The sequence below is a fragment of the Cyanistes caeruleus genome, chromosome 2, assembly GCF_971803275.1.
Source record: "Cyanistes caeruleus chromosome 2, bCyaCae1.hap1.1, whole genome shotgun sequence".
Classification (NCBI taxonomy): Eukaryota; Metazoa; Chordata; class Aves; order Passeriformes; family Paridae; genus Cyanistes; species Cyanistes caeruleus.
Genome location: NC_141702.1, coordinates 48,832,807 through 48,855,408, shown reverse-complemented (window position 1 = coordinate 48,855,408; position 22,602 = coordinate 48,832,807). Strand labels below are relative to the sequence as shown.

At 39.7% G+C, this 22,602-nt stretch overlaps 1 protein-coding gene and 1 long non-coding RNA gene across 3 annotated transcripts; one reads left to right on the top strand and one right to left on the bottom strand.

The window, feature by feature from the left end:
• Positions 1–3: 3 nt before the first annotated feature.
• Positions 4–5,537, top strand: LOC147654789 (uncharacterized). Its single transcript, XR_015283129.1, has 2 exons — positions 4–4,006; positions 4,824–5,537. It is a non-coding gene; the product is annotated as an uncharacterized LOC147654789 (long non-coding RNA).
• Positions 2,240–22,509, bottom strand: LOC111927185 (nephrocan-like). 2 transcript variants are annotated; one of them, XM_086876877.1, is made up of 4 exons: positions 22,149–22,509; positions 12,270–12,414; positions 6,430–7,331; positions 2,240–3,321 (listed from the first exon to the last, which is right to left on the bottom strand). In XM_086876877.1, exons 3-4 carry the CDS (start codon positions 7,311–7,313, stop codon positions 2,874–2,876), a joined length of 1,332 nt encoding a protein of 443 aa, XP_086733003.1. In that variant the 5' UTR covers positions 7,314–7,331; positions 12,270–12,414; positions 22,149–22,509; the 3' UTR covers positions 2,240–2,873. The 2 variants fall into 2 exon arrangements, with proteins under 2 accessions (XP_086733003.1, XP_086733004.1); XM_086876878.1 differs by lacking the exon at positions 22,149–22,509 and adding an exon at positions 13,513–13,649.
• Between the last annotated feature and the right edge of the window lie 93 nt (positions 22,510–22,602).

The window sequence follows — 22,602 nt, the reverse complement described above, 5'->3', positions numbered from 1 at the left end:
GCCGCTGCTGGCGATGGCCCTGCGGGGCCGGGGGCGTGAGGGCTCCGGGGCGGGGCCAGGGCGGGAGCTGCACCCAGCCAAGCTCTGCCCATCATCCCCGCTTCTTTCGGGAACCCGTCTGAAGACGCTAGCTTGCCTATCCCAGCCTTGCTCTGCCTGGAGCCCGCAGCGCCTCCTTCACGCTGGTGTGTAAAGCAGAGATGGGGGAGGAAGCATCTGAACGGCACAGAAGCAGCTGAGCCTCAGGGGTGTCTTCAGTGAAATGCAGGTTTCACCCTCAGAGCGCGCTGCGAGTGCTCACCGGGCGGTTCCGCAGAACGGGCTCGGGGACGGGGACAGCGCAGCCCCCGACCCGCGGTGAGACAGCGCGGCCTGGGGCCGCACAGCCCGTGTGCAGCCTTCCACAAGAGCCGCGGCTGTGGCTACCTTGGCTTGTAGCGGCCCACGGGTCCCAGATGGAAACACCGCTGTCAGACAGATTGGCACGGAGATGTTTAAAGCAGTCTGTTAAAAGAATCTGCCGATATAAAATTGAATGAAGAACTTTTCACGAAAATATTTCTGTTGCTCAGAAAATAACTGCTTTCCTGGCTTCTAATACAAACCAGCATTAGCCAGCGAAAACAACACAGTCGAGCTGCAAGGAAGGATTGTGCTATTTCAAAAATATCTCACTCTTTAGCTATCAAAAATTTGGGTGACTGACCTTAGAATCATAGAACCAATAAGGTTGGAAAAGACCTCTAAGATCAATTCCCACTGTCAGCCCAGCACTGCCAAGTCCTCTGCTTAACCCATGTCCTTAAGTGCCAAATCCACATATTTTGAGCGCATCCAGGGTTGTGACTCCACCACTTCCCTGGGAAGTCTGTGCCAACACTTGACAATGCTTTCCATGAAGAAATTTTCTCATAGTATCCAATTTAAACCTCCCCTGGTGCAGCTTGAGGCCATCGTCTCTGGTCCTGTCACTTGTTTCCTGAGACTGACCCCAATCTTGCTACCACCTCCTTTCTGGGAGTTGTAGAGAATGATCAGGTCCCCCTGGAGTCTCCTCCAGGCTAAAGAACCCCAGCTCCCTCAGCTGGGACTCACTCTCCAGGCCCTTCACCAGCTCCATTGCCCCTCTCTGGACACACTCCAGCATCTCAATGTCTTTTCTTGTAGTCAGGGCCCCAAAACTGAGTGCAGCATTCAAGGTGCCGAGTACAGAGGGACAATTGCTTCCCTGGTCCTGCCGGCCACACCATTGCTGATACAGACCAGATGCCATCAGCCTTCTTGGCCACCTGGGCACACGCTGGCTCCTACCCAGCCAGCTGTTGACCAGCATCCCCAGGTCCTTTTATGCTGGGCAACTTTCCAGCCCCTCTGCCACAGCCTGTAGAACTGCCGGGGGTTGTTGTGACCCAAGGGCAGGGCACGCCACTTGGCCCTGCTCAAACTCACACATTTCACCTCAGCCCATTGATCCAACCCATGCAGATCCCTCTGCAGAGTCTGACGACAAGGGAATGTAAAGAAAAATAAGCTCAAGTCTCTGTGCATTAAGCTGTCCAATTGCATAGCCCCCAATGTGCTGGGGGACCTAAGAAATGCGTTTGCACAGGAGACATAATCAAATAGGTGCACTCCAACACCTGACAAATCATCCTCGGTGGAGATGAGTGATTACTGAGTTACTGAATGCCAACATAAGATAAAAAATAATAGAAACTGTTTGCTTTGAAAAGTAATTTGCTGATGTAATTACTCATCAGTTATCACCTGAGATCATGAACTAACTTAAGTGACTGTAAGTCAGTGGTTTTAGTGGTCTCACTAATCCACTTTTGTTTAGTTTTCAAGCACTTTGGGAACTGCTTGATAAAATTTGTACATACATTAGAGTTAATGCATTAATTGTATAGCATTTAGTCATTTTTTGTGTGTATGTGCACAAAAGTCTGCAAAGTTCTAGGCTAGTGAAGGGGGACACTTGCAGTGTGTACTTGCACATTAAGTATACCTAACCTAAAAGTATACACCTGCTATCTTGAGCTATATTCTAGTAAATTTGTTATTCAGTTACCAAAATAAACTCTTACAAAAGCTTCACCTCACCTCATCTTATCCTAATATCTGCCAGGATCTATTTCCTGAGAAACTCCCTTCTTTTGTTTACAACAGCAGAAACAGGTCAACTTGTCGCCAGTGTTTTCATTCCTCACTCTTAATTAAGAACTACTATTAAATCTCATTAACCAGGACACTGATTCTTCTGTTTATTTCACTTACTGTGATGAAGATAAGCCTTCTGTGTTTTCCCTGCAGCTCAGCTAATTTAGTCTAACAACATTTAAAATAGTCTAAAATAAACAAATAAGGGAAATGTTTCAGGAAAACTGAAATCAATTTCTCAAAACCAAGAATTTCTGAACAATCCCAAGAAATTGCTCACATCAATGTAACTCTCCATGTCAACCTGCAGACCCAGGAGTTTAAGTGTGCTGAATGCCAGTGCTAGTAATAGGGTCTTGTGGTATCGCAGAATTTTATTTGTGGGGGTTTTATGCAACTATAAGAAATGTTCTACTATAAAAAGGTCCATACAGAGTTACAGACTGCTTTTCTAAGAGACAGTAATTGTATTCTTCCTTCCCTCAAACTACATAGTACTAATGGTATAGAGAAACAAATTGGTTTTTTTTACAATATTCAGTTCACAATGGCAGCCTTATTGTAGCCCTTCTGTCACTGGCTATTACTTCTTGTAGTACAAATAGGGCAGGAAAAGCTAATGACAGGTGAGAGGACTGCTTGTCAGTAGAGACACTGGTGTCAGTGGGCAGCTCCAGACAGCTTTAAGGTTCACTACAGATGGAACTGTGACATTAATCTAATTCATAATCGTAGTAATCCTCATCTGTGTTCACTCCAATGCTGGAGGCTTCGTTTGGTTTCATTTTCTTTCTGTCCTCTTTGCCTCTTTCCATGGAAGACAGATTGTCTTCACACTGCTGCAGAATCTTTTTGGACAACATCCAACTTTCTCCTCGGCTTTGTGCTGGCGCTGCACACTGCCCTCCCCGGACATCCGTCCCTTTGGCCACCAGTGCTCTTCTGGTTCTGAGAAGGTCACAGGTGCAGTTCCAAGGGTTTCCATCTAAATACAGGTGACGAAGACGAGGTAAATACTCCAAGACTTTGCGATCCAATAGAGATATCTTGTTATTCCGTAAATTTAAAACCTGAAGCTGTTTCAAGTCCTTCAGCTCTTGTTCTCCAACATCCTCTATGTCGTTTCCTTTTAGATCCAACCTAGCAAGGGTGTCTGGAAGTCTGAACAAAAATAAAACAATACAAAGGTGTTATGTTCATCATACTGTTTCTGTAAGTGGTATTTGATGTCCAGGCACATCTGATGTACTAAAATAAAGTTATCACTATAAATGCAATCTTCTGCAAAAGCAGATGTTCATATTGGGTTTGGGTTGGATTTGTTTGCTTGCTTGTTTGTTCTTTGTTTTTGCATTATAAGTGTACTGTCTGTGCACCCTTGAACTGTTTTCCCAAACTGCTGCAGTTCTGACCTGTATTGACTGTTCATGTAGCTGAACTGAAAAGCAATCCTGTGCTGTGCTATGAAGAAAACTAGCTGTTTAATTGACTGTCAAGTTTAAAAACAGTTTTTGTACTCTTCAATGCCAATGACCAAACTATAGGACCATGAAACATCAAAAGTTTAGACAATCATGGCAACACTGCTCCTTCAACTACTCCTATATATGATTTGTTTAAAAACGTTATTTAGTTTTTAAAGAATTAGTTTTTCCATTTTGTTCTCCTGATCCCATCAGACTCAGACTTTAATCATCACAGCAGTAATCCATCTGATGATAAGCTGTAAAGAAATCAGTAACAGGGAAAATATAAATGCTTTTAAAATAGTACTTTTGAGACTTAGAGCTGGTTACATTTAGAAGAAGAGAAAAAGCTGATAATCTCTGGATATGATACTAGACAGGTCAGTATAATTCTTATTTTCATATACATTACAAGTTTATATGAAAGGACCTTAATTTCAAAAGTCTTGCTCATTTATGATTTTTTAATCTCCCTCTGATATAGTTAGCGGCAAGTGCATAACAGAAAAGCATAGGCATGGAATATCTTTAATAAAATTAATTTGAAAGTATCTTTAAAATCACCTTACTATGGTAGTAGGCAAGGTGATGAAATTAAGAGCTAAGATTACGGATTTTAAGGAAACTTGACTGAAACTCTCAGGGAAATAATAATCATATTACCAAGATCTATTTAGAATAGAACATCAGTATACCACAACTGGTAAAGTTATGGGTTAGTCAGTGACTCTCCCTCACTGTTTTTTGTGAAGCCGAGTTTGAACATCTTAAGCTGAAAGATGGTTTCCACATTTGTGAAAACCTGGCAAGTTCAGTGTTACTATTTCAAGAGTAGGGCAATTCAGTATTGTGCTATTTTTCTTGGGGAGATGGGAATTTCACATATTTATATGGTGATTCACTTCACAAAATCTGACCTTACTAAATGTTTGTGACTGCAATAAATCAGTTTTGAAACTTAACCACAGACAGTTATAGTTGTCATATAGTTATAATGTCAGAAGGGTACTCTGGGGTAAAATCCTAGTGCCACTGATGTCAAAGGCAGTGGGAAATCACCCGAGAAGTTTGTCCATACTGATTGCAGTCCAAAGCCTGACCAGAAAGTCCTTAAACCTGTGAAGACTCTTATTGTACTGATGTTAAACTTAAACTTTATGGCTATATTGTTTAACTTCAAGCTGTGTTGATCTACAGAAAATAATACCACATGAGTGAGTGCCCTGCAGCTGGAAGAGGAGCCGAGCTCACATAGGAGCTGACCATGGCAGTCACACTGCACTACTGCCACTCTAAGGAATATCATCAGATTCTTCCCTGCATTTTCACCACACCCTGCAGATTTTATGAAGTACAGCTCTTCTCCAAAAGTCCTGAAAATTCTTGGACTTGTGGATTATCTTCTTTTCAGAAAAGAAGAGAAAGGAGCTTTCTTTCTCCTCTTTTCTGCCAAAAACCTGCTAAGACCTATTCATTTTAGCGTATTAGTCATATCTTTTAGCTGTTACACCTGACAGGAGTTCTCAGATAAAAGTCAAAAGTAATTTTTTTTTCTATATATCTATGCACCTGGCCATAATCAGACAAATTAAGTACATAAATTTTATTTCTTGTCATTTTTTTCATCTCTTTTACGTTTACAGCCCTCACTAGAAATCTTTGTTTACTGTTGGAATGAAAGGTCCCCAATATCTCCTTAAAAGTCATACTTTAAAGGCTAGAAGAGAACTCCTTCCTGTTAATTCTCTTGACTATGAGGGTTGTAAAATAAGATGGATTAGACAATACTAAACTACGAAGCATTAAACATTCCTGTCAAACTATACTGAAATCAAATATTTATACACTACTAAATCACTTTCTGATTATAAAGCTGTTGAAAAATAGATTAAAATGCTAAATTAATTGAAATTTTACTGTGTTATTTATTTAGGCTAGTTAAACCTGTCTACAAGCCATAAAAATAAAGTTTAACAGTCCAGTTTTGTTAAAGAAGTTGATGTTAATGGAATTACTTCACTATTTTTATGCCATCTTATTGCGCAGCCTCTTGCAGTAATAAAATTGCCACTTTGTATCAGAGCAGCCTCCATTTGGCTTAATATGCCATCTCTGATAATGGCCAGTTCCAGCACTCAGATGAATGTGAGAGAGCCTCTAAGCAGAGCATTAATGAACACAGTGTGCCCAAGGGATGTTTCTCCTCTGCTCTGTTGACTGGAATTTTTCTTATAGCCTAAAGCTGGAGACTTTATATGCGTTCCAAATACCTTGTAATGTGTGAATTTAATGAAGTTGGGAATGCCAATATCACTGAAAAAGCACATTCTATTTGATCAGATTCAGCTCCCGAAATCTTAATATTTAAATAATAATAATAAACTTGGTGTGGCTTGGTAGAAACATCAGCTTTAAAATTGTTATCTATCCTTTTTATCAAATGCTCTATTATTTTTTCTTTTGTGGGGAAGGTAAATCTAAGTAGCAGTATAACCTTGATCGTAAGTCTGTTGCATTCTCCTAGCAGGCTCTTCTTATTGGTGTGCTAATTAAACAAAGTGGTCTCACTGGCAGGGACAGATGCAAAATGAGCAGATTCAGTGGGGCCAGAGATGTAATAAAAGCAGCTCTACTCTGAGACTGTTAACAGGAGCACTAATTAGTGTTAGTTACAGGGATGGGTTTGTGGTATGGAAAGACTTCTACTATGACTGGGTCTGAGTACCAATTTTTGGCTCTCATTCTCATAATGCAGGTAAGGAGAGATGACGCCTTGGAACCAGCTGTCCTGAGATTCACTTGCCTCAGTGGAATAGAACTGAGGAGATTCTGTTCCAGTGCCAAATTGGAAAGCTGTGCACACTGCTGGAGAGCTCCCGCCTCGAACGTGCTGACAGCGTTGTTGTCGAGAAACAAGTGCTTCAGGTCTTGGAGTCCTTGAAAGTCCTGTGCTGTCACCCTTTGGATCAGGTTATTGCTGCAGTCAAGTTTTTGCAGCCTGCTGGGCAGCCTGAGGGGCATAGTGTGGAGCTGGTTCTTAGAGAGCTCCAGTGTTGTTAAGTTAGGAAGAAGCTGGGCACCATCTATTGATGTCAGCTGATTTTCTGACAGAAGGAACTCAGACAGATTTTCTAGGTGTTTCATATCTCGTAGTCTCACAATTTTAAGTTGGTTTTTCTCTAATTTTAGAGACAGCAAGGATTTAGGTAGGTCAAGGGGCACTTTTGTCAGAAAGTTACCACTTAAGCTGAGAAAATGTAGACTTTGGAAAGATGCAAAGAAGTTGTTTGGGAACGAATTCAATTTATTATCAGCCATGCTCAGATGTATCAGCCTGGGAAGCCTAAGTGGTGCAGACACAGATTCCATGTTGTTTCCATCCAGGATCAGACTTTGTAAGTTGTAAAGCGAAGAAAATGCACTCAGAGGCAGAGTTGCAATCAAGTTGTTTCGAAGATCGAGCACCCTTAGTTTCATCAAACCTGCAAAATCAGATGCATGCAGAGCATTGATGGAGTTGTCAGCGAGTTTTAAAATTTCAAGGCCAGATGGGAGAAAGGTGGGTATTTGCTTTAGCTGATTTTTGCAGAGTTCCAGGGACTTCAAGGTGCTCAGAGCTTTGAAAGTGTTGTTTTCTATTGATTCTGTGCCACTGCATGACAGGACAAGCTCTTCAAGGACTGACATTCTCCTGAAGTCAGTAAACTTAAAAAGAAAAAAAAAAAATTAATGTGGCAGTACACTTATAGGTATCCTCACTGGTTACTCCTTCTGGATGCTTGGACAATTGGTAGCATATGCTGAAAAACAATATATTTAGAATATATTATAAAAATAAGTGGTAACGGTATAGATATTACTATAGGTACCTGTGGTTTGCCATTATGTACTTACATTTCTGGAATTTTGTGTTTTAAGTCTATGCTGTGTCAGGTTTTGAGCAAACACATACATTTGAAAAGGAATATTTCTTTAATTTCCTCCTGCTGGATAGCCTATATAAAGTGGAAAGCTACTATCACCAGTGGCAGAAATATTTGCAGAGAGTGGATGGTTGTTAATGCTCATTGTGCTCAATGGTGCTTGCTAGAGCACTTTTGAGTTCATGATACAGCCATTTCCATATATCAACAGTACTGTCACTGCAACATGTATTCCCCAGAGGGAGTACACATGGGTGTCTTTACCTCTTGCTACTGTTTTGGCAGAAAACAAAAATTCAATACTTTTCCCTCCCTCTACTTCCTTTTTTAATTTTTTTAAAATTTTAAATTTTTTTTTTATATAAAAACCTCGCATAATAATGTGATCAAACCAAAAGTGTCAGATCAGCCTGGCCTAAAAAATCACCTCTGTGGAACAGAGTGTTTTCACAGAAACCTGGTTTTTATTAGTTGGTAATAAACAGATGCTTTGCAGTGGTAAATGGTACTTAGATGTTGACTGTGACTATAATATCAAGAGGCACACAATTGTTTCATTATTTTTCTGCTCTGTTGGAAAGTGCTTGTATACAAAGCTTGCCATCGTGTGACTCAAGCAGCAAACCTAAGTGAATCTGACAGCTTTCTCTAAATTGAGATAGGAGGAAGCATTCAATGAGGGTGAGCCAGGGAGTTCTTCAAGAACGCCAGTTGCTAAAACACTGGTTTTCTGAAATTATCAGATATGCTTCCCATTGACCTTGGTGACTGAGCCTTCAAAAATCATTTATAGGGGAATCCCCATATAAATAGGGATAAATAAAAAAGCAAGATGAGCATGTGTTCTGCACAGGAGTGGTGGGAAGGAGTGTCCTCATCTGTTTTCCCTTCCCTTTCCCAAAACCATCTCACTGCAGGTCTTAGGGGTACCACACTAGTTAGAGACTCTAAAGCAACACTGTGTTCTTCACACTATTTCCCCCTGGGCTTGCTAGCTCCCAGCACATTTTATTCTCAGTGGGGGAAGCTATACAGCCTGTTCCACAGCATAACCCCTCATTCCAGTCGAGGAATCTGTGTGGAGGGCACTACAAGTCCATTTGCAGTACAGATTCTGGTTAGTAATTTTGTTCCATGCTCCTGCTTGGATACATTTGACTATCATATTTGTGTAAGTGAAATCAGCTCATAAAGATGACTGTTAAAAGATGTCTTACAGCTTCATTTTTCCAACTCTTGCATATTTTTGGGCTGTATCTCTTTATCTTTGCTACAAACTCTGCATTTTAGCTTCTGTTAAAATTAAAGCCTGCACAGCTGTGAAAGACAAGTCATTTAATTTCATTTTGCTGTGGTATCCTTACTTTATTTTTCTGATTAACTTTATTCTGTCTTGCAAAGCAACTTCTGAATTGCAAAATTTGATACCATTACTGAGAAAGTATAGATATGGAACCTCTATTGAAGCAGGTTTCTCCATCAATTATATTTAAATTCAGTGAGGGAATGTACCTCCATTAAAAACCTTATATACTCAACAGTAAACAACAAAGCTGTCCAAATTATATAATTTTATTTTTCTATAAAACAGTGTTTTGTGTATATATAGCTATATAGTAATAACAGAACTGCTGATGTCCAGTTTTAATCATGATTAAGAAGGTGATCTTGTACATAGAAATGACCTGCATTAGACGAGAGCACAAAAACATAATCACATGTAATTATAAAACTATCTTATGGATATTGAAACAATTACGAATGTTCACAATTCAACACATTTTCTCCTGTAAATTCAAAAGCAATGTTTTCTGCTTTTCCTTAGTTGACTTCTGTATGTCTCTAAGAAGCTTAATTTTCATCTTATTAAGTGACAAAGAGCTATGTGAAGGTCAATGGACAGACATTTGCTCAGTAATGATGTTAGGCTTCTTAATGTGGATTATTATAATTTCTATTTTCCACTTATTTAGTATGCTTTTGCTAAGCTTTGTGACCATGCTGTTTTGAGACTTAAACATATATCTATTCATGCTTTCATAAACCACCCAGTCTTTCTAATACCAATCAAAACATATTTGACAGCCTGCCAGCTCTTTCTTGCTAAGGAAGCAGTGTTTTATCCTCTAACTGGATCGTCTGTAAAATGATACTATTATAGTTTTCTATTTTAAAGCATTGATCCCCTGTAAGTGGATCTAATGTGCTCTTATTTAATACAAATGTTTTAAGGAATTTGTCATTTAAATTACTTGTTTGTTGGTTTTTGGTTTTTTTTGCTTTTTGAGTTGCTGTACCTGGGATATGTTATAAGCAGTTTTTTTAAAACAGTCCCTTATCCTGGAGGCAAGGTAGATGATTTTCTTTTAGCATATAAAGCCCCACTTATTAATATAGTTAGAAATAAACTAAATTTTAAATTGAGAGTAAACAGGTTATAGTTGATCTTCAAATCAAGGAGGAAGAGAAAATATTGAAATAAGATGCTGAAATTAATCTAGTTTTGTTATTATAAAGTTACTAAAAGCAAAACTCCCAGCTGAAGTTTTTAATGCTGATCAGCCCAGTCAGAACAAATACAAAATTAACCTGGGTAAAAAAAAAAGATCTACTATTTTACTTTGTTGTTTGTTTGGGTTCCTTTAAACATACTGGATTTAGCATAAAAACATATATTCTTTTTTAAATTATTATTTCTTCACAATTTTAATAATAATCAATGCAAATTAAGGTGCAGAAGTGTTTGAAATAATATTTTTTTTATTGTTCTGAGGCAGCTAATTACCAAACCATAATATTTATGAATGCTTACATATGAAAGTCTCTTGGAGGTCAACTGTGGGAACTCTAGGCTTCCATTCAACTTTTTTAGGAAAGTATGGCATTTTCTCTATAAGTAGGTAAATAAAGGAACTTTAAAAACCAAGCAAATAAAAAAACCCAAATCAAACCAGCCAAATGAACAAAAATCCCACACTAAAACCCTAAAATCCTATAGAGTTATTTCAGAGCTTGCAGACATGTATTTTACAAGCAGAAATGTTTCCCTAAGCACTATAATATGTGCCGGTGCAATTGCTCAGCTGTGTAAAATTAAGCATAGGTATTTATGATGTCAAGACCTCAGAAGTGTAATTTGTTGCATGGGGAAAAAAAAAGTGAAAAACATATCCAAAGACCCAGTATAATCTCAAGGAAACAGCTCTTGTAACTACAAGGACATAGTGTGAAAGGCTTTCCTTTGAGTGCTAAGTCAGCACTAGCAGTACGGCAAACTCATAGCCAGTGGAATTAATGTATAAAATGAAAAACTCTCTTCTTAGATTCACATACCATTTGTTTTGATCAGTCATAAAACATTTATCCCACCACTCCATTCACTTATATCCAGCATTTAGATGCTTTATGACACCTGTCTTTTTCTCTAGTCAGAACCTAAGGCCACTTGTAACTGAGGAGCTGCTGACAGGTATGGACAACTAGCTTAAGAAATGGAAAATGGCTCATCTTACTTATCTTGGAAAGAAAATAATGGGGAGGAGGAGGGAAGAGTTTGCGCAGAAAACTTATTTCCTAATACAGAATTCATTTGACAAATCTTTTGTTTACCCTGAGTATAGCTAAATCACACCAATGTTTGACTCTTGTGGGTGTGTGAGATAAAACAAGAAAACCAGAGATATTAGTAGCAGCTAAAAGAGTAAACTTTCTCAGAGGAAAACTGTACAATCACTGACTAATTCTCAGTGGGCAACAGATATTCTAGATGCTGCTCTAAGCTTCCTTCCAGCCTATTTCATTTAGTCCTGAGAGCAAAATCAGAGGCATTTCAGAGCAGTTAGATTCTTTGTAAGAGAAAATGTATCTCATTTGAATTGCACATCTCTTATTATTTGTAGTAAATTGATGCACAGCAAGCATGTGTAATACAGGTGGTTATATTTCCCTTGTGTCTATCTATACAAGGTGAATTTATTATATAGAGATATTTCAGGGTAGGAAACAAAGAAGCACCGTTCCAGAGTGCAGTACAAGATGAGCATAAGCCTTTAGTAATGTGAACCAGTGGTGCTTCAAGAAACCCAGAATAAATTTTTTCAGTAGAACAAATAGCTGGTATCTTTGGTTAGAAGATGCTCTCACTTATGTGGGTTATCAGATAGGCCTGGCCTTGCTCTTAGAAACATCTCTTGCTGTGCCTTAGACTCAAACTTACTTCCTCTGCCATTTCTAATATCAGTTTACCTGACATTTGCAGCTTCAGAGGGGAAAAAGAGCTTCAATTTCATTAATTAGGAAAACTATTTTAATGGCATACATACACACTTTCATTTTTCTGTGAAAAAGTATTATATTGTATCAAAAACAGAAAAAGCTTTTAACAGGTTAAAAAATTACTCTGAAAGTCAATGCTTATTTGACCATATATAAAACAACCTTTGGTTGCTAGTTGTAAAATACTATTTTTTTGAGTTTCATACAAAATATCATTGTGACAGTGTGAACTAGTGCTTGGAGACTGTGGGAGCATGGAAACACTACAGGAATATATTTACATATCCTTAAAGAGTAAGTAAAAATAAAACCAGATCTGGCAGCACTTCATCAGTTTTTAGGACATGGAATAAGATTCTCTCCTCACTAGATGCCATCACCATCTGGGAAGTCCAACTTTCAGTTATGTTGCACTGCAAAAAGTACTTTTTCTGGGTTTTCTTACCTGGAGTTGTTTAATTTTGCTGTGGCTGATGTAGAGTCTTCTGGTGGTAAAAGGAATCTCTCTGGGGATCTCTGTAGCTCTGTAGCATTGCACTGACTGGGCAGGGTTACAGCTGCATCTTCTCGGGCAAGGGGTACTTAGAGCGCTGTGAAAAGACAAGGCAACTAAAAGATAAGACAAATACATCTTCCAAAACAGGAACTCTGGAACTGCCTCAGCAACATACAGCTTGAATTAAGCACCAAAGCCCTTTTATACCATGAAATCTGATAAAAGGATATTATGACTGTGTATTTTATCCCAGTGAAAAAACAGCAAAAACAATACTGTAATTTGCCTGGGTTAAAATGTTGGCAGGCATTACAAAGAGTGAGAAACTTAAACAGTGATAAGGTGCCTTTGCATTTGTAGGTATGTGAAATTAGTGTAATTTATTACCTGACAGCTAATCTGCAAACATCCATATTATCTTCAGTTTCCTCGTTTTGTTAAATGTGACACCACAGAATTAGTAGAGAAAAGATAAAGAGCTGTTTTATAGTGGGGCTGTAAAACCTTTGTAACTTCTGTGACCCAGTATTAGAAACAGTAAAAACACAACTGCAGCCAGCACTGAAGCCTTTTTGCTCTTCCTCTTGCATTACTCAGACTACCACCCAAAACCTCAAAACTCAGGCTGCTATTATTTTAAATCTAAAGCATTCTATTAGTTTTCTTAACATCTGTGGTACAGCTGAGTGCTTCAGAGTTTACAAAAAATCACCTCTTCTTGTGTAATTCCTATAAATCAAAATGTAATTATTCTTGTATTTGAAAATTATAAATGGGAAATGCTTGAAAGCATTTAGTGTAAATCAAGTGGTAAATAATCAATAAGACCTATTTACTCCATGACAGATGGAGAACAGAAAGATTTCCCCTAGAGTTTTCTCCCTGCTTATTCGTGCTTCTCTGACATATCTGATAGCTGTGCCAGCTGGAGATGTAAAGTTTTGAAAGGCATAAAGTTTTGGTTGTGATCACTTTCCTTTGCACTCAAGCAGTTTACAACATACAAACCAGTGTGCTTTTGAAACCTTTGTATCTTATCACACTGATCTGCTTTGCACTGTTACCTGCTTGCCTCCATTGTCTCCATTATATCTTCAGAAGCAGGTAATCCTATTCCTTAGGTGTACACTAGGCTAGTTATTTTTCCAAGCAGAAGATAATGTCAAGTAGATTTGACAAATGGATAACAGACCTGGGGGTAGTCCTTGATGGGAATGCCTATTGGATGCAGCTGGGCTTACACTGGACAATTGCCATATTCCTTCCTGAAGATCCTTCTGTCTCCTTAATCCTCTATACTGTGAGTGCAGAACTGCAAACCAGCATCTGCTAAACCAAGCAGCAAGAGCAGAAACCTTTTCCAAAAGCAGCCTGTGAAACTGGCATGTTTAACAAGCTATGCAGAAAAATCCTGCCTGACTTATGCCATAGTGATCACTTGAGCAAAAATGAGTGAGTGGGCAGCTTTAGCAACTGCGCATTAAAAGAAGTGTTTTAATGTATCTCAGTCTCAGGGTTTGATACTTGGCTTGTGGCTTTGACTTTTTTTTTTTTTTTTCCCACTGCAAGAGTTCAAAGTATTCAGACAAAAGTGTAAATCCTTTCTGCATACTGACAGCTACTTGTGGTATATTTCTTTGTTTCCACCTTTCCACTGACTTGGGTTTGCATTCTGATGCAACTAAGACAGTAATTCCCAGCATCCTATGTAGGAATTTGTCTTCTTTAAAAATGTCATCAAAAACAATCGCTTTCTCTTCCTGGACGATCAAAGGAAATGAAGATCCAACCCTGTGGTTTGGAGTTGAGAGCTCTAGAGTACTGCAGTCAATCTGAAAACCCCTGTAAGAACCATAGATTGCATCCTTCCCTATTTTGTAAATTTTAAGGTCAGTCAGCTGATGTCAGAATTCCCAGATGTGGTTAGAAGGTAATTACGCCATAGTAAGGTGCAATAATTTTGGCTCTTAGCATTTTTGTGTAATGTCTTTATCCTTGGCCTTTTCAAACTAATGAAAGGAAATGTTATTGGTTTAATAGTTCATTTCCATTATACTTGCAAAAATTATTTAATCGAGAATGATGTTATGTATCCATTAATTTCTCATATATGTCTGCTTTTGGCAGCTAGGTAATTTAAAGCAATAGCTATAAAAGATGATGTCCTATTAAACCTATATCGTACAAATTCTCACACGAGAGCTGATGACTGTGCTTTTGCATAAAATTATGACCTGCAGGCATTTTATTGACTTTAGGAGACCTGATGGTAACAGAATAGACAAAGAGTCCCAAGGACCGTATGAGCTTAAGCTTAGCAGGCAGTTGTGAGCTATGCAATAATTAAAAAAACAAACAAACCCCCACAAACCCAAACAAACAAAAAAACACCACCAAAAAACTAAAACAAACTTCCCCCCCCCAAAAAACATTTATAAACATTCCAGAATCTCGGTACTGGACGTAGCACTGCTGACCCATGAGTTCCACAACCTCACAGCACACTATTAGGAAGGTGAATCAGTGGCCATTTCCTGACAGCAGTTTTTATGCAAACTCTCCCCTGCTTTTGATGGGGACTCCTGTGCAGGACTAAGGGCATGATAGAGCACTCCATCACTTCTGTGTCAGAAAGAATGAGCAATAGCACCCAAACCTTCCCGTGTGAGAAGTCCCAGGGACATCCTACATGGTGTGTGCTTTAACCAAGGGTAAACACTTCTGATCAAAACCTGCAAAATCCCAGGTCTGTGTCAGACATTGTCTTGCTGGCGCCTAATAAGGACATTGATTAAATATATTGGACAAATGTGGATAAAGCATAAGCTTGGTTTACTGGAATTTAGATCTTTCAGGATTGCTGCTTTTATTTCACATTTGAAGTAGAGCTCATAAAAGACTGTAAAGTTTGGTGGATTTTTTCCAAATATATCAGTTATCAAATAAAAATATGCTATTTTTCTGCCAGCCTTGCCTCACACAATATTTCAGCAGTAGTAGTGAATGGGCCTTTTCATCACCAAAGTCACAGGTTTGACAAAAGCATACATATTTAGGTCAAGACATAACTTTCTAACCTAAAATGCAGAAAATGACATAAAAGTAAGATGACATTAAAATGGAAGGAATGGGAAATGGGAAGAATGAACCTGCAAAACTCTTGTCATGGAGTGTTTAGAAATGTCTGAAGAGAGCCCTTCAAACCTGCAGGTGGATCTCTTGTAATGGACTTGATGGCACAGACCATGCAAAGGACGATGCTGTCTTACCACAAAAGACCTGGAGAAGCTGAGTTCTTGTAGTTGGGGTGTCCCTTGCCTATGGAAAGGAAAAATTGCAGCAAAAGACCAGCTTAGGGCTTGCACAGGGCACGGACAGGAGCTTGATCCCTGAGGGATGTCACAAGCAGGAGGAGTTTGGCAAGTAGGAACTGCTAAGTGATGGCGTATGCTCTAAAGAATCCTTGGCATATTTAGGTGCCATATGCTATCAAGTGCCTGCCACTGAGTACATGTGAATTTATAATTATTTTTTTTGCTGGAGGTTTTTAATTTGGATTTGGACCAGTTTTTCATAGGGACAGCAAATGGCATCTTGTCTGCTGCAAAGGTTACCTCCAATCAAGCACAACTCTTCAGAGTGGATCAAGCTGCTAAAGGAAACAATCATAACATTGTTTTTCAAAACGTTTTGCTTCCCTTAATCATCTGTTGAAATATCCTGAAATGCTTTACAGAAATGTTTCCTAAACAAAGAGCCTCAGAGGCTTACACTGAAACAAGAATGTCAGCAAATCGATTCTAAGCCAATTAATAAGACTTAATTAATGTACAGGTTATAAATTTATTAAAAATTATTTTGTGTTTTAATCCTACAAAGCAGAGTTTCACAAGAACAATCAGAGACCTGTCTGGAAAAAAAAAATTCTAAATTTTCTTAAGCCAAGAATTTTGTAGAACTATTTCTATCCATTTTCATAGTATGTGGAGAAGGTGTGTTCTAACTCCAGGCAAGGTCATCTTCATACACTGGAAACAGCTGCTGGATGAGTTAAAGCAGATTTTTCTTCCACACAAAAAGATTTCCTTTTCTCCCTCCATGCTGGCAACATAGAGGAGATGCAAGTGATAACCCCTTAGGAATTTCTCACATTTCACTTGTCCAGGGCACATTTGCATTCCAGGGGAACTAGCACGGTGAAACAGATTGAAAGGGATGAAATTTTGTTAAATGGCAATTCACATATTGAGGAGTTTTACTCATTGCCAGTTTTATGAGTGCTAAGGGATTCTAGCCCAGATCAGATGCATCTGGGGCAGGAACTCCACAAGAAACAACCCACCTGGAGGAGGTCAATTTAAATAATTTCATACACATATGCCACTAATAATGCTGTAACTGGTCTTCAAATGTTGTAGGCAATAGCATCCACTTGATGGAGTAAATGTTTGTCATTAATTACACCACAGAGAGCTCTGCCCATGAAACAAGAGATTAGGGTATGGTATAATGACATTTTCCTATAAATGACATTACAAGTAATTCCCAAAAAGGAACAGTAGATCTGATGGCTGAGTCTGTCCTCAGCCTAGAATTAAACACAGAGGTCTTTTGTATGTGAACAGTTCTGAAAGTAAAGTACCAGGGAAGGATTATCCAGTCAATAAGGGAACCAAAAAATCTATGTAACTTTGCTAGTCCTGTAGGAAAAAAGATAGTTCTGGCCTTTCTATTTCCTGTGAATATCTCTAGCTTTTAAGGCAGCCTGCTTGTAACTGCGTGTCCAACAGAATCAGAATGGAGCTTAAACTGTAAAAATTGTCTGCTGTTCAGACTGCAAGGCGCAGTACTCTGAAACAGCAGTTTTCCAAATTATACCCACTGTGTGCATGGAAAGAGGGTTTTGTTCTTGTATGCTGTAAAGCTGAACATTTTTGGCATGTCTTTTATTCATTCCTTAAAACAAAACAAAAACTCAGAATGAAAATAGCTAAGCATAAGTGTATATATAGAAATAAGCATGAGACTAAGATCACAATAGCACTCTAACAAAGGAAAGCTGATCTGAAAAAAGACCAATACAGAATGAATATTCAGAACAGTCGTCAGTAAACTGTTGCGCCCATGGACTCATCCATGGAGCGTAAAATGCAGCCAACTAGGAACTAGCTAGGCCTGCAAGGCAGGAATCACCTAAAATATAAAAACTAAAATCTCTGGGGTTTGTTAGCAGAAATTTTCTGGAATGACAACTGAAAGTGTATGGCCCTTCGAGTATCAGTGCAGATGGCAAACTCCTTCCTCTCTTTCAGAAAGGTGTGTGCTCCAGACAGGCACATTCTAATCATCTTCTCTAATTCCTTCTTTTAGAACATGAAAATTTTGCAGTACCATCTCTTGTTTTCTCTCACACTTTGATAGTGTTAGATATTACCCATTTTCTCTCCATTTCCCCTTTGGTGCCCCCACTTGTGACTGTACAAGCTCCCAGGCAATCAAACCACACAAGGTGCTTCAGCACAAACCACACAGGAGGTGGCCTTGATGCTGCAGCCTGGCACGCACAGCTGGGCAGCTGCAATTACAGAGGGTGAGCTGACCCTTGTGTGCAAACACATGTGTTTATATTGTAAATTCTTTGTGCAGGGGCTGGGGCTAACCAAAGGTTTGCATTGTATCTCACACAACGCTTTCTCAGTCTAGGCATGGACACTAGATATGAAATCTACAGCAGTGGACATGTCAATCCAAGTAATTTATTTTTAAATTTTGACTCAAGTATTACTTTAGATTTTTTTTTTGTCTGAAAATATGCCCTCTTCATGCTTAAGGTCATTTGCTCTTTAAGCTCAAAGCAAGTTTTCAGATGATTAATTAGGTACTCCAGCAATCAGTTAAAGTATGCAGGTTTAAATTTATGAAGGACTGTTTGTACTTAAATGTACTTAATAGCAGTGTAATGAGGAGATCTCATGTTCTCTATACCTTGTCTAAAATAACTGAAATTATGTACATAAATTACATGTGGAGGAATTATCTGGTGATTAGCTTCACCAACTTTATCACTTCATACATAAGGTCAAAGGAGCAGATCACAAAGCTTTCAGAAATCTCTGACATTAAAGGCAGCAAATCCAAAATCTTTTTGACATATAACTTGCTTCAACTATTTGATTGTTTAAAATGTGCCTTGTAGAAATGATTCTTACTGCTAGACCAGCTGACTCAGAATACTGCTGTTCTTTAAATGTTCTTCAATTACTTTGTTGATGTTATCAGGGTGCTGTATGCTACAGTTTACTCTAAATTTATTTAATCTAATTGAAGGCCAAAATTACTAGCCTTTCTTAGGTTCAATTCCATAATTCCTGCAAAGCTTCTTTACAGAGCAGAGCTACAGTTCCTCTAGGGAATTTTGGGAGGCATTTCAAGGGTAACTGGAATTTATCAGAATTTTTTAGGGGACCTGCAAGCATAGTTTTGAGATAACTAAATTCTTCATGTGTTTACTCTTAAAAGCAAGTGATGCTTGCTCTGCTTTCAACCCCTCTTTTACACAATATTTCTGGTGAGGAATATGAATAGTAGCTAATGATAGCAACATTTACTGATTTTTCTTAAAATATAAAGCATTTCTTCTCATTTATCCATAAGCCAGCAAGTATTAGACAGATATTATGTTGCAGGTAAGCTTCTAAAAGGATTGTATTTGTGAAGCTAATCTTTGAGTGGAATAAGTAGAGACAAAACCTTGTTTGAGTGGTGAGATGTAAGGACATGCAAAGTAACAGCAGCACTGATAAGGGATGAAAGAATTAAAAGTAATGACCACAGAACTCTGATAGCATTGTAGGTAAAGACAATTAAAGACAGAGTGGGACTAACCCCTAAGCTAAAGAAAAAGGACTCTAAAAAACTGAGAATAAGTATATCTTTATAAAAAAGCAGTCATAAACTACATGTCTAAGTTCTTGAAGGCAGCATTTGCTATAGATATGTTGCATAGTAACTATGGGAAACTTCTCTGTCAGGATAAGGAGACACTGTTCAAATGAATGACAGAGACATATGAGCAGAAACTGCCAATTTTTGGCTAAGTGATACATTACTGTTCCACTTTAAAAAGGCAAAACACGTAACAGAATTCTATAGGTACTTCTCCAGTGCAGTACCAGACTCCAAGTCAAAGCTAACATAAAAACTGATAATCCTGAAATAATTAATTCTCTTGTGTGGCTGAACTAATTTAAACAATAAAATTAGTTTGGCTTTTGATCCAGCAAATACTTTGATTTTCTGTTGGATGCTGTTGTGCAAAAAAGACAGTTGATACAGCTGTGAAGAATGAAAATCAGGATGAAGGTCAGGCAAATTCTCTGTGCAGCTGGACTCCCTCTAAAGCACTTACAGCCTTTTCTCAGCTCCTGTTCTGAATACTCTGATTTACAAAGCCAGAATGTTTTCTGTAGGTTTATGTAAAGGTGTCTGCAGCTTTTGTTTCCACCATGGATGTGCTTAAGAGTAAGAGAATCCCCCATTATCTGCCCATTTTGTTACCTTCACCTACCACCTTCCTTCAATTGCAGTGCAGACAATTTGAGTGGTGCGCTAGTTTTGTCTGGGGTAATTTTCTTCACAGAGGTTAGTGTGGGGCTGTGTTTTGGATTTGTGCTGGGCACAGAGTTGATAATGAAGAAATGGTTTTGTTATTGCTGAGCAGGGCTTACACATAGCCAATGCTTTCTCTGCTTTTTGTACTGCCATGCTGGCAAGGAAATTTGGGAGTACCTGGGAAGCTGGGAGGAGACACAACCAGGACAGGTGACCCCCACTGATCAAAGGCATATTCCAGGCCATATGACATCATGCTCAGTATATCAGTGGGGGGAAGAAGGAGAAAGTGGGGGATGTTTGGAGTGATGCTGTTTGTTTTCCCAAGTGACCATTATACATGATGGGACCCTGCTCTTCTGGAAATGGCTGAACACCTGTCTGCCCATGGAAAACAGTGAAATAATTTTTTGTTTGCTTACTCAGCTTTTGCTTTCCCTATTTTTAAACTATCTTTGTCTCGACCCATGAGCTCTCTACCTTTTACCCTCCTTCTGTCCCCAGTCTTGCTGGTGGGGCAGTGAGCAAGTGGCTACATGGGGCTGTGGTGAAACCACGAAAAACAGTAAAGGGCAAGTGAATGGGTTTGTAACAACACTGTCAGCTCCTTGTCAGAGCTACAATAGCAGGTCCCAGAGGAAATGTGATACCTACTGGTGGTGGTGAAGTTTGCATTTATCAAGCTCTTCTGAAAGCGTAGATTGATGGAAGTACAATTCCTTCCTGCTCTGACATATCTCTTCGTATTCCAGGTGACTGGTCTAAGCACTAAGCTATAAAGTGGTATCTTTCTGTCAATCTGTGTTCCAATCAACTATTTATGTAAAGTGGAGCAAGGAAAGAAGCTCACCCCAGGATGCCCTTCAGCCCCAGGGCTATGTGTGAGGGGTGCTGGTGTCCTCACTGTTATTTTGGTATCACCTCTGCTGACTGGAGGGTCCCTGTGCTCCCCCTCTCTGGTGCTGGCAGAGCAATTTGTGTAGGCAGGATTAAGGCCCTGGTCTGGGTTGAAGTGATCCGCTTTCTCTTTTGAGGTGGAATTACAACTTCAGTGCAATGAAAACAGCCTGCATGCATTCTCCACAAGAGAAATAAACTAATAAAGCTCCCACTGAAATCAACTTCAGAGCTGCAGCATTTCAAGGGAAATGAGCTGTAACCAAGGAGAGTGCCTTGGAGAAAGCACCCATGTGCTTATTCCCTGGAATTTGTTTTCATTTTCAGAACCATGATGAGCTAAAAAAGCAAATACATTTTATGTGGTTACAGTTGCATTCATTGGTGCTTCTAGAGATGCAACGGTGCTGGCAGCAGTCCATTTGGGATTAGGTTAGATATTAAGAAGGAATTCTTTACTCTGGTAAAGGGCTGATGAGGCACTGGGACAGGTTGCCCAGAGAAGTTGTGCCCCATCCCTGGCAGTGTTCAAGGCCAGGCATGATAACATCTCGAGCAACCTGTTTTAGTGTGAGCTGTCCCTGCACATGGCAGGAGGCCTAGGGATAGATGATATTTAAGGTCCCTTCCAACCCTTAATGAACATTACTTCTATGATTTCATACAATACTTACAAACTTGCATCTTTTCTGAGCACAAGCAATGGATGTGTCACTGCAAATCCTGCTGTGTGGTTTGCACATGCTCAGCACATTGGTGAATACAGTAGTGCAGACTTCTCGTTCCTCTCCTTATACATAGAAGTTATATATATACTAAAAAATGACCCAGCTTTCCAACTCGGTGTGACTCCACTCAAAGTCTTCATGTCTGGGCAATGTGAAAGTCATAGATACCTTTTATACCTATTAGCTCAAGTGAAACTCTTGTCCATATCGCAGAAGTTACTGCAGTGATAGCTCAGAAAATGAAAAAGCTTTTCCCAAAGCTAAACCCATCGTCATTATTTTATCTAACTATGCCATCTCAGTTTGCCCCTCACTCCCCTGCAACTGCATTCCCTATCAGTAGTAGAGGCTGTTTCTTGTCACCATGCTAAGTCCCACTTTCTGCAGTTTTCTCAGTTTCTGTGTGTTCTCCCTCATGCTTTAGATCTTTGAAGGGTGCAGTATTGCCATCTTCTAGTGCCTCATTCAAGCGCTGATACTTCTGAACAAAGCTGTGGTTTTAGCATGGCATCTATCTGCTTTCTGTTGAGCACTTCTATGCACTCTGTAATTGTACTTCGCTGTTATTCATCCTTTCCCTTGATGTACTTACATGGTAAGTTGTTCAGGGGAAGGCCCGCACTATGTACATATTCTTTACTATGTACCAACTCAGCATATGTCTGTATGAACTACGTGTAAACATAAAAACGGCCATAATTACAATAAAGTGCCCGAGGACGCTCCCAGTGACCGGGACGGGGCCGCAGGAAGGACAGGGGGACACGGGGGGGACACGGGGAGGACACGGGGGGGACACGGGGGGGACACGGGGAGGACACGGGGAGGACACGGGGGGGACACGGGGACAGTCCCGATCCCCCCGGCCAGCACGAGCCGCCCCATCCCCTCACAGCCAGCTCGTGCCGGCCCGCAGCGCCCCCTGCCGGCGCGGGCGGTGCGCTCGGCGGCTCGGCGCTCGGCCGGCGCTGCCTGCCACAACACCAGGCGGCCCCGCGGCCGCCGCGCACGCGCGTCCCCGCGCTCCCTGCGTGGCTGCCCCGGGA

Excerpts from the sequence above, each read along its gene's own strand:
- LOC111927185 (XM_086876877.1), bottom strand. The coding sequence starts at position 7,313 with ATGTCAGTCCTTGAAGAGCTTGTCCTGTCATGCAGTGGCACAGAATCA. Across the intron at positions 3,322-6,429 it reads CTCAGTTCTATTCCACTGAG|ACTTCCAGACACCCTTGCTA; the intron begins GCAAGTGAATCT and ends ATTTTTGTTCAG.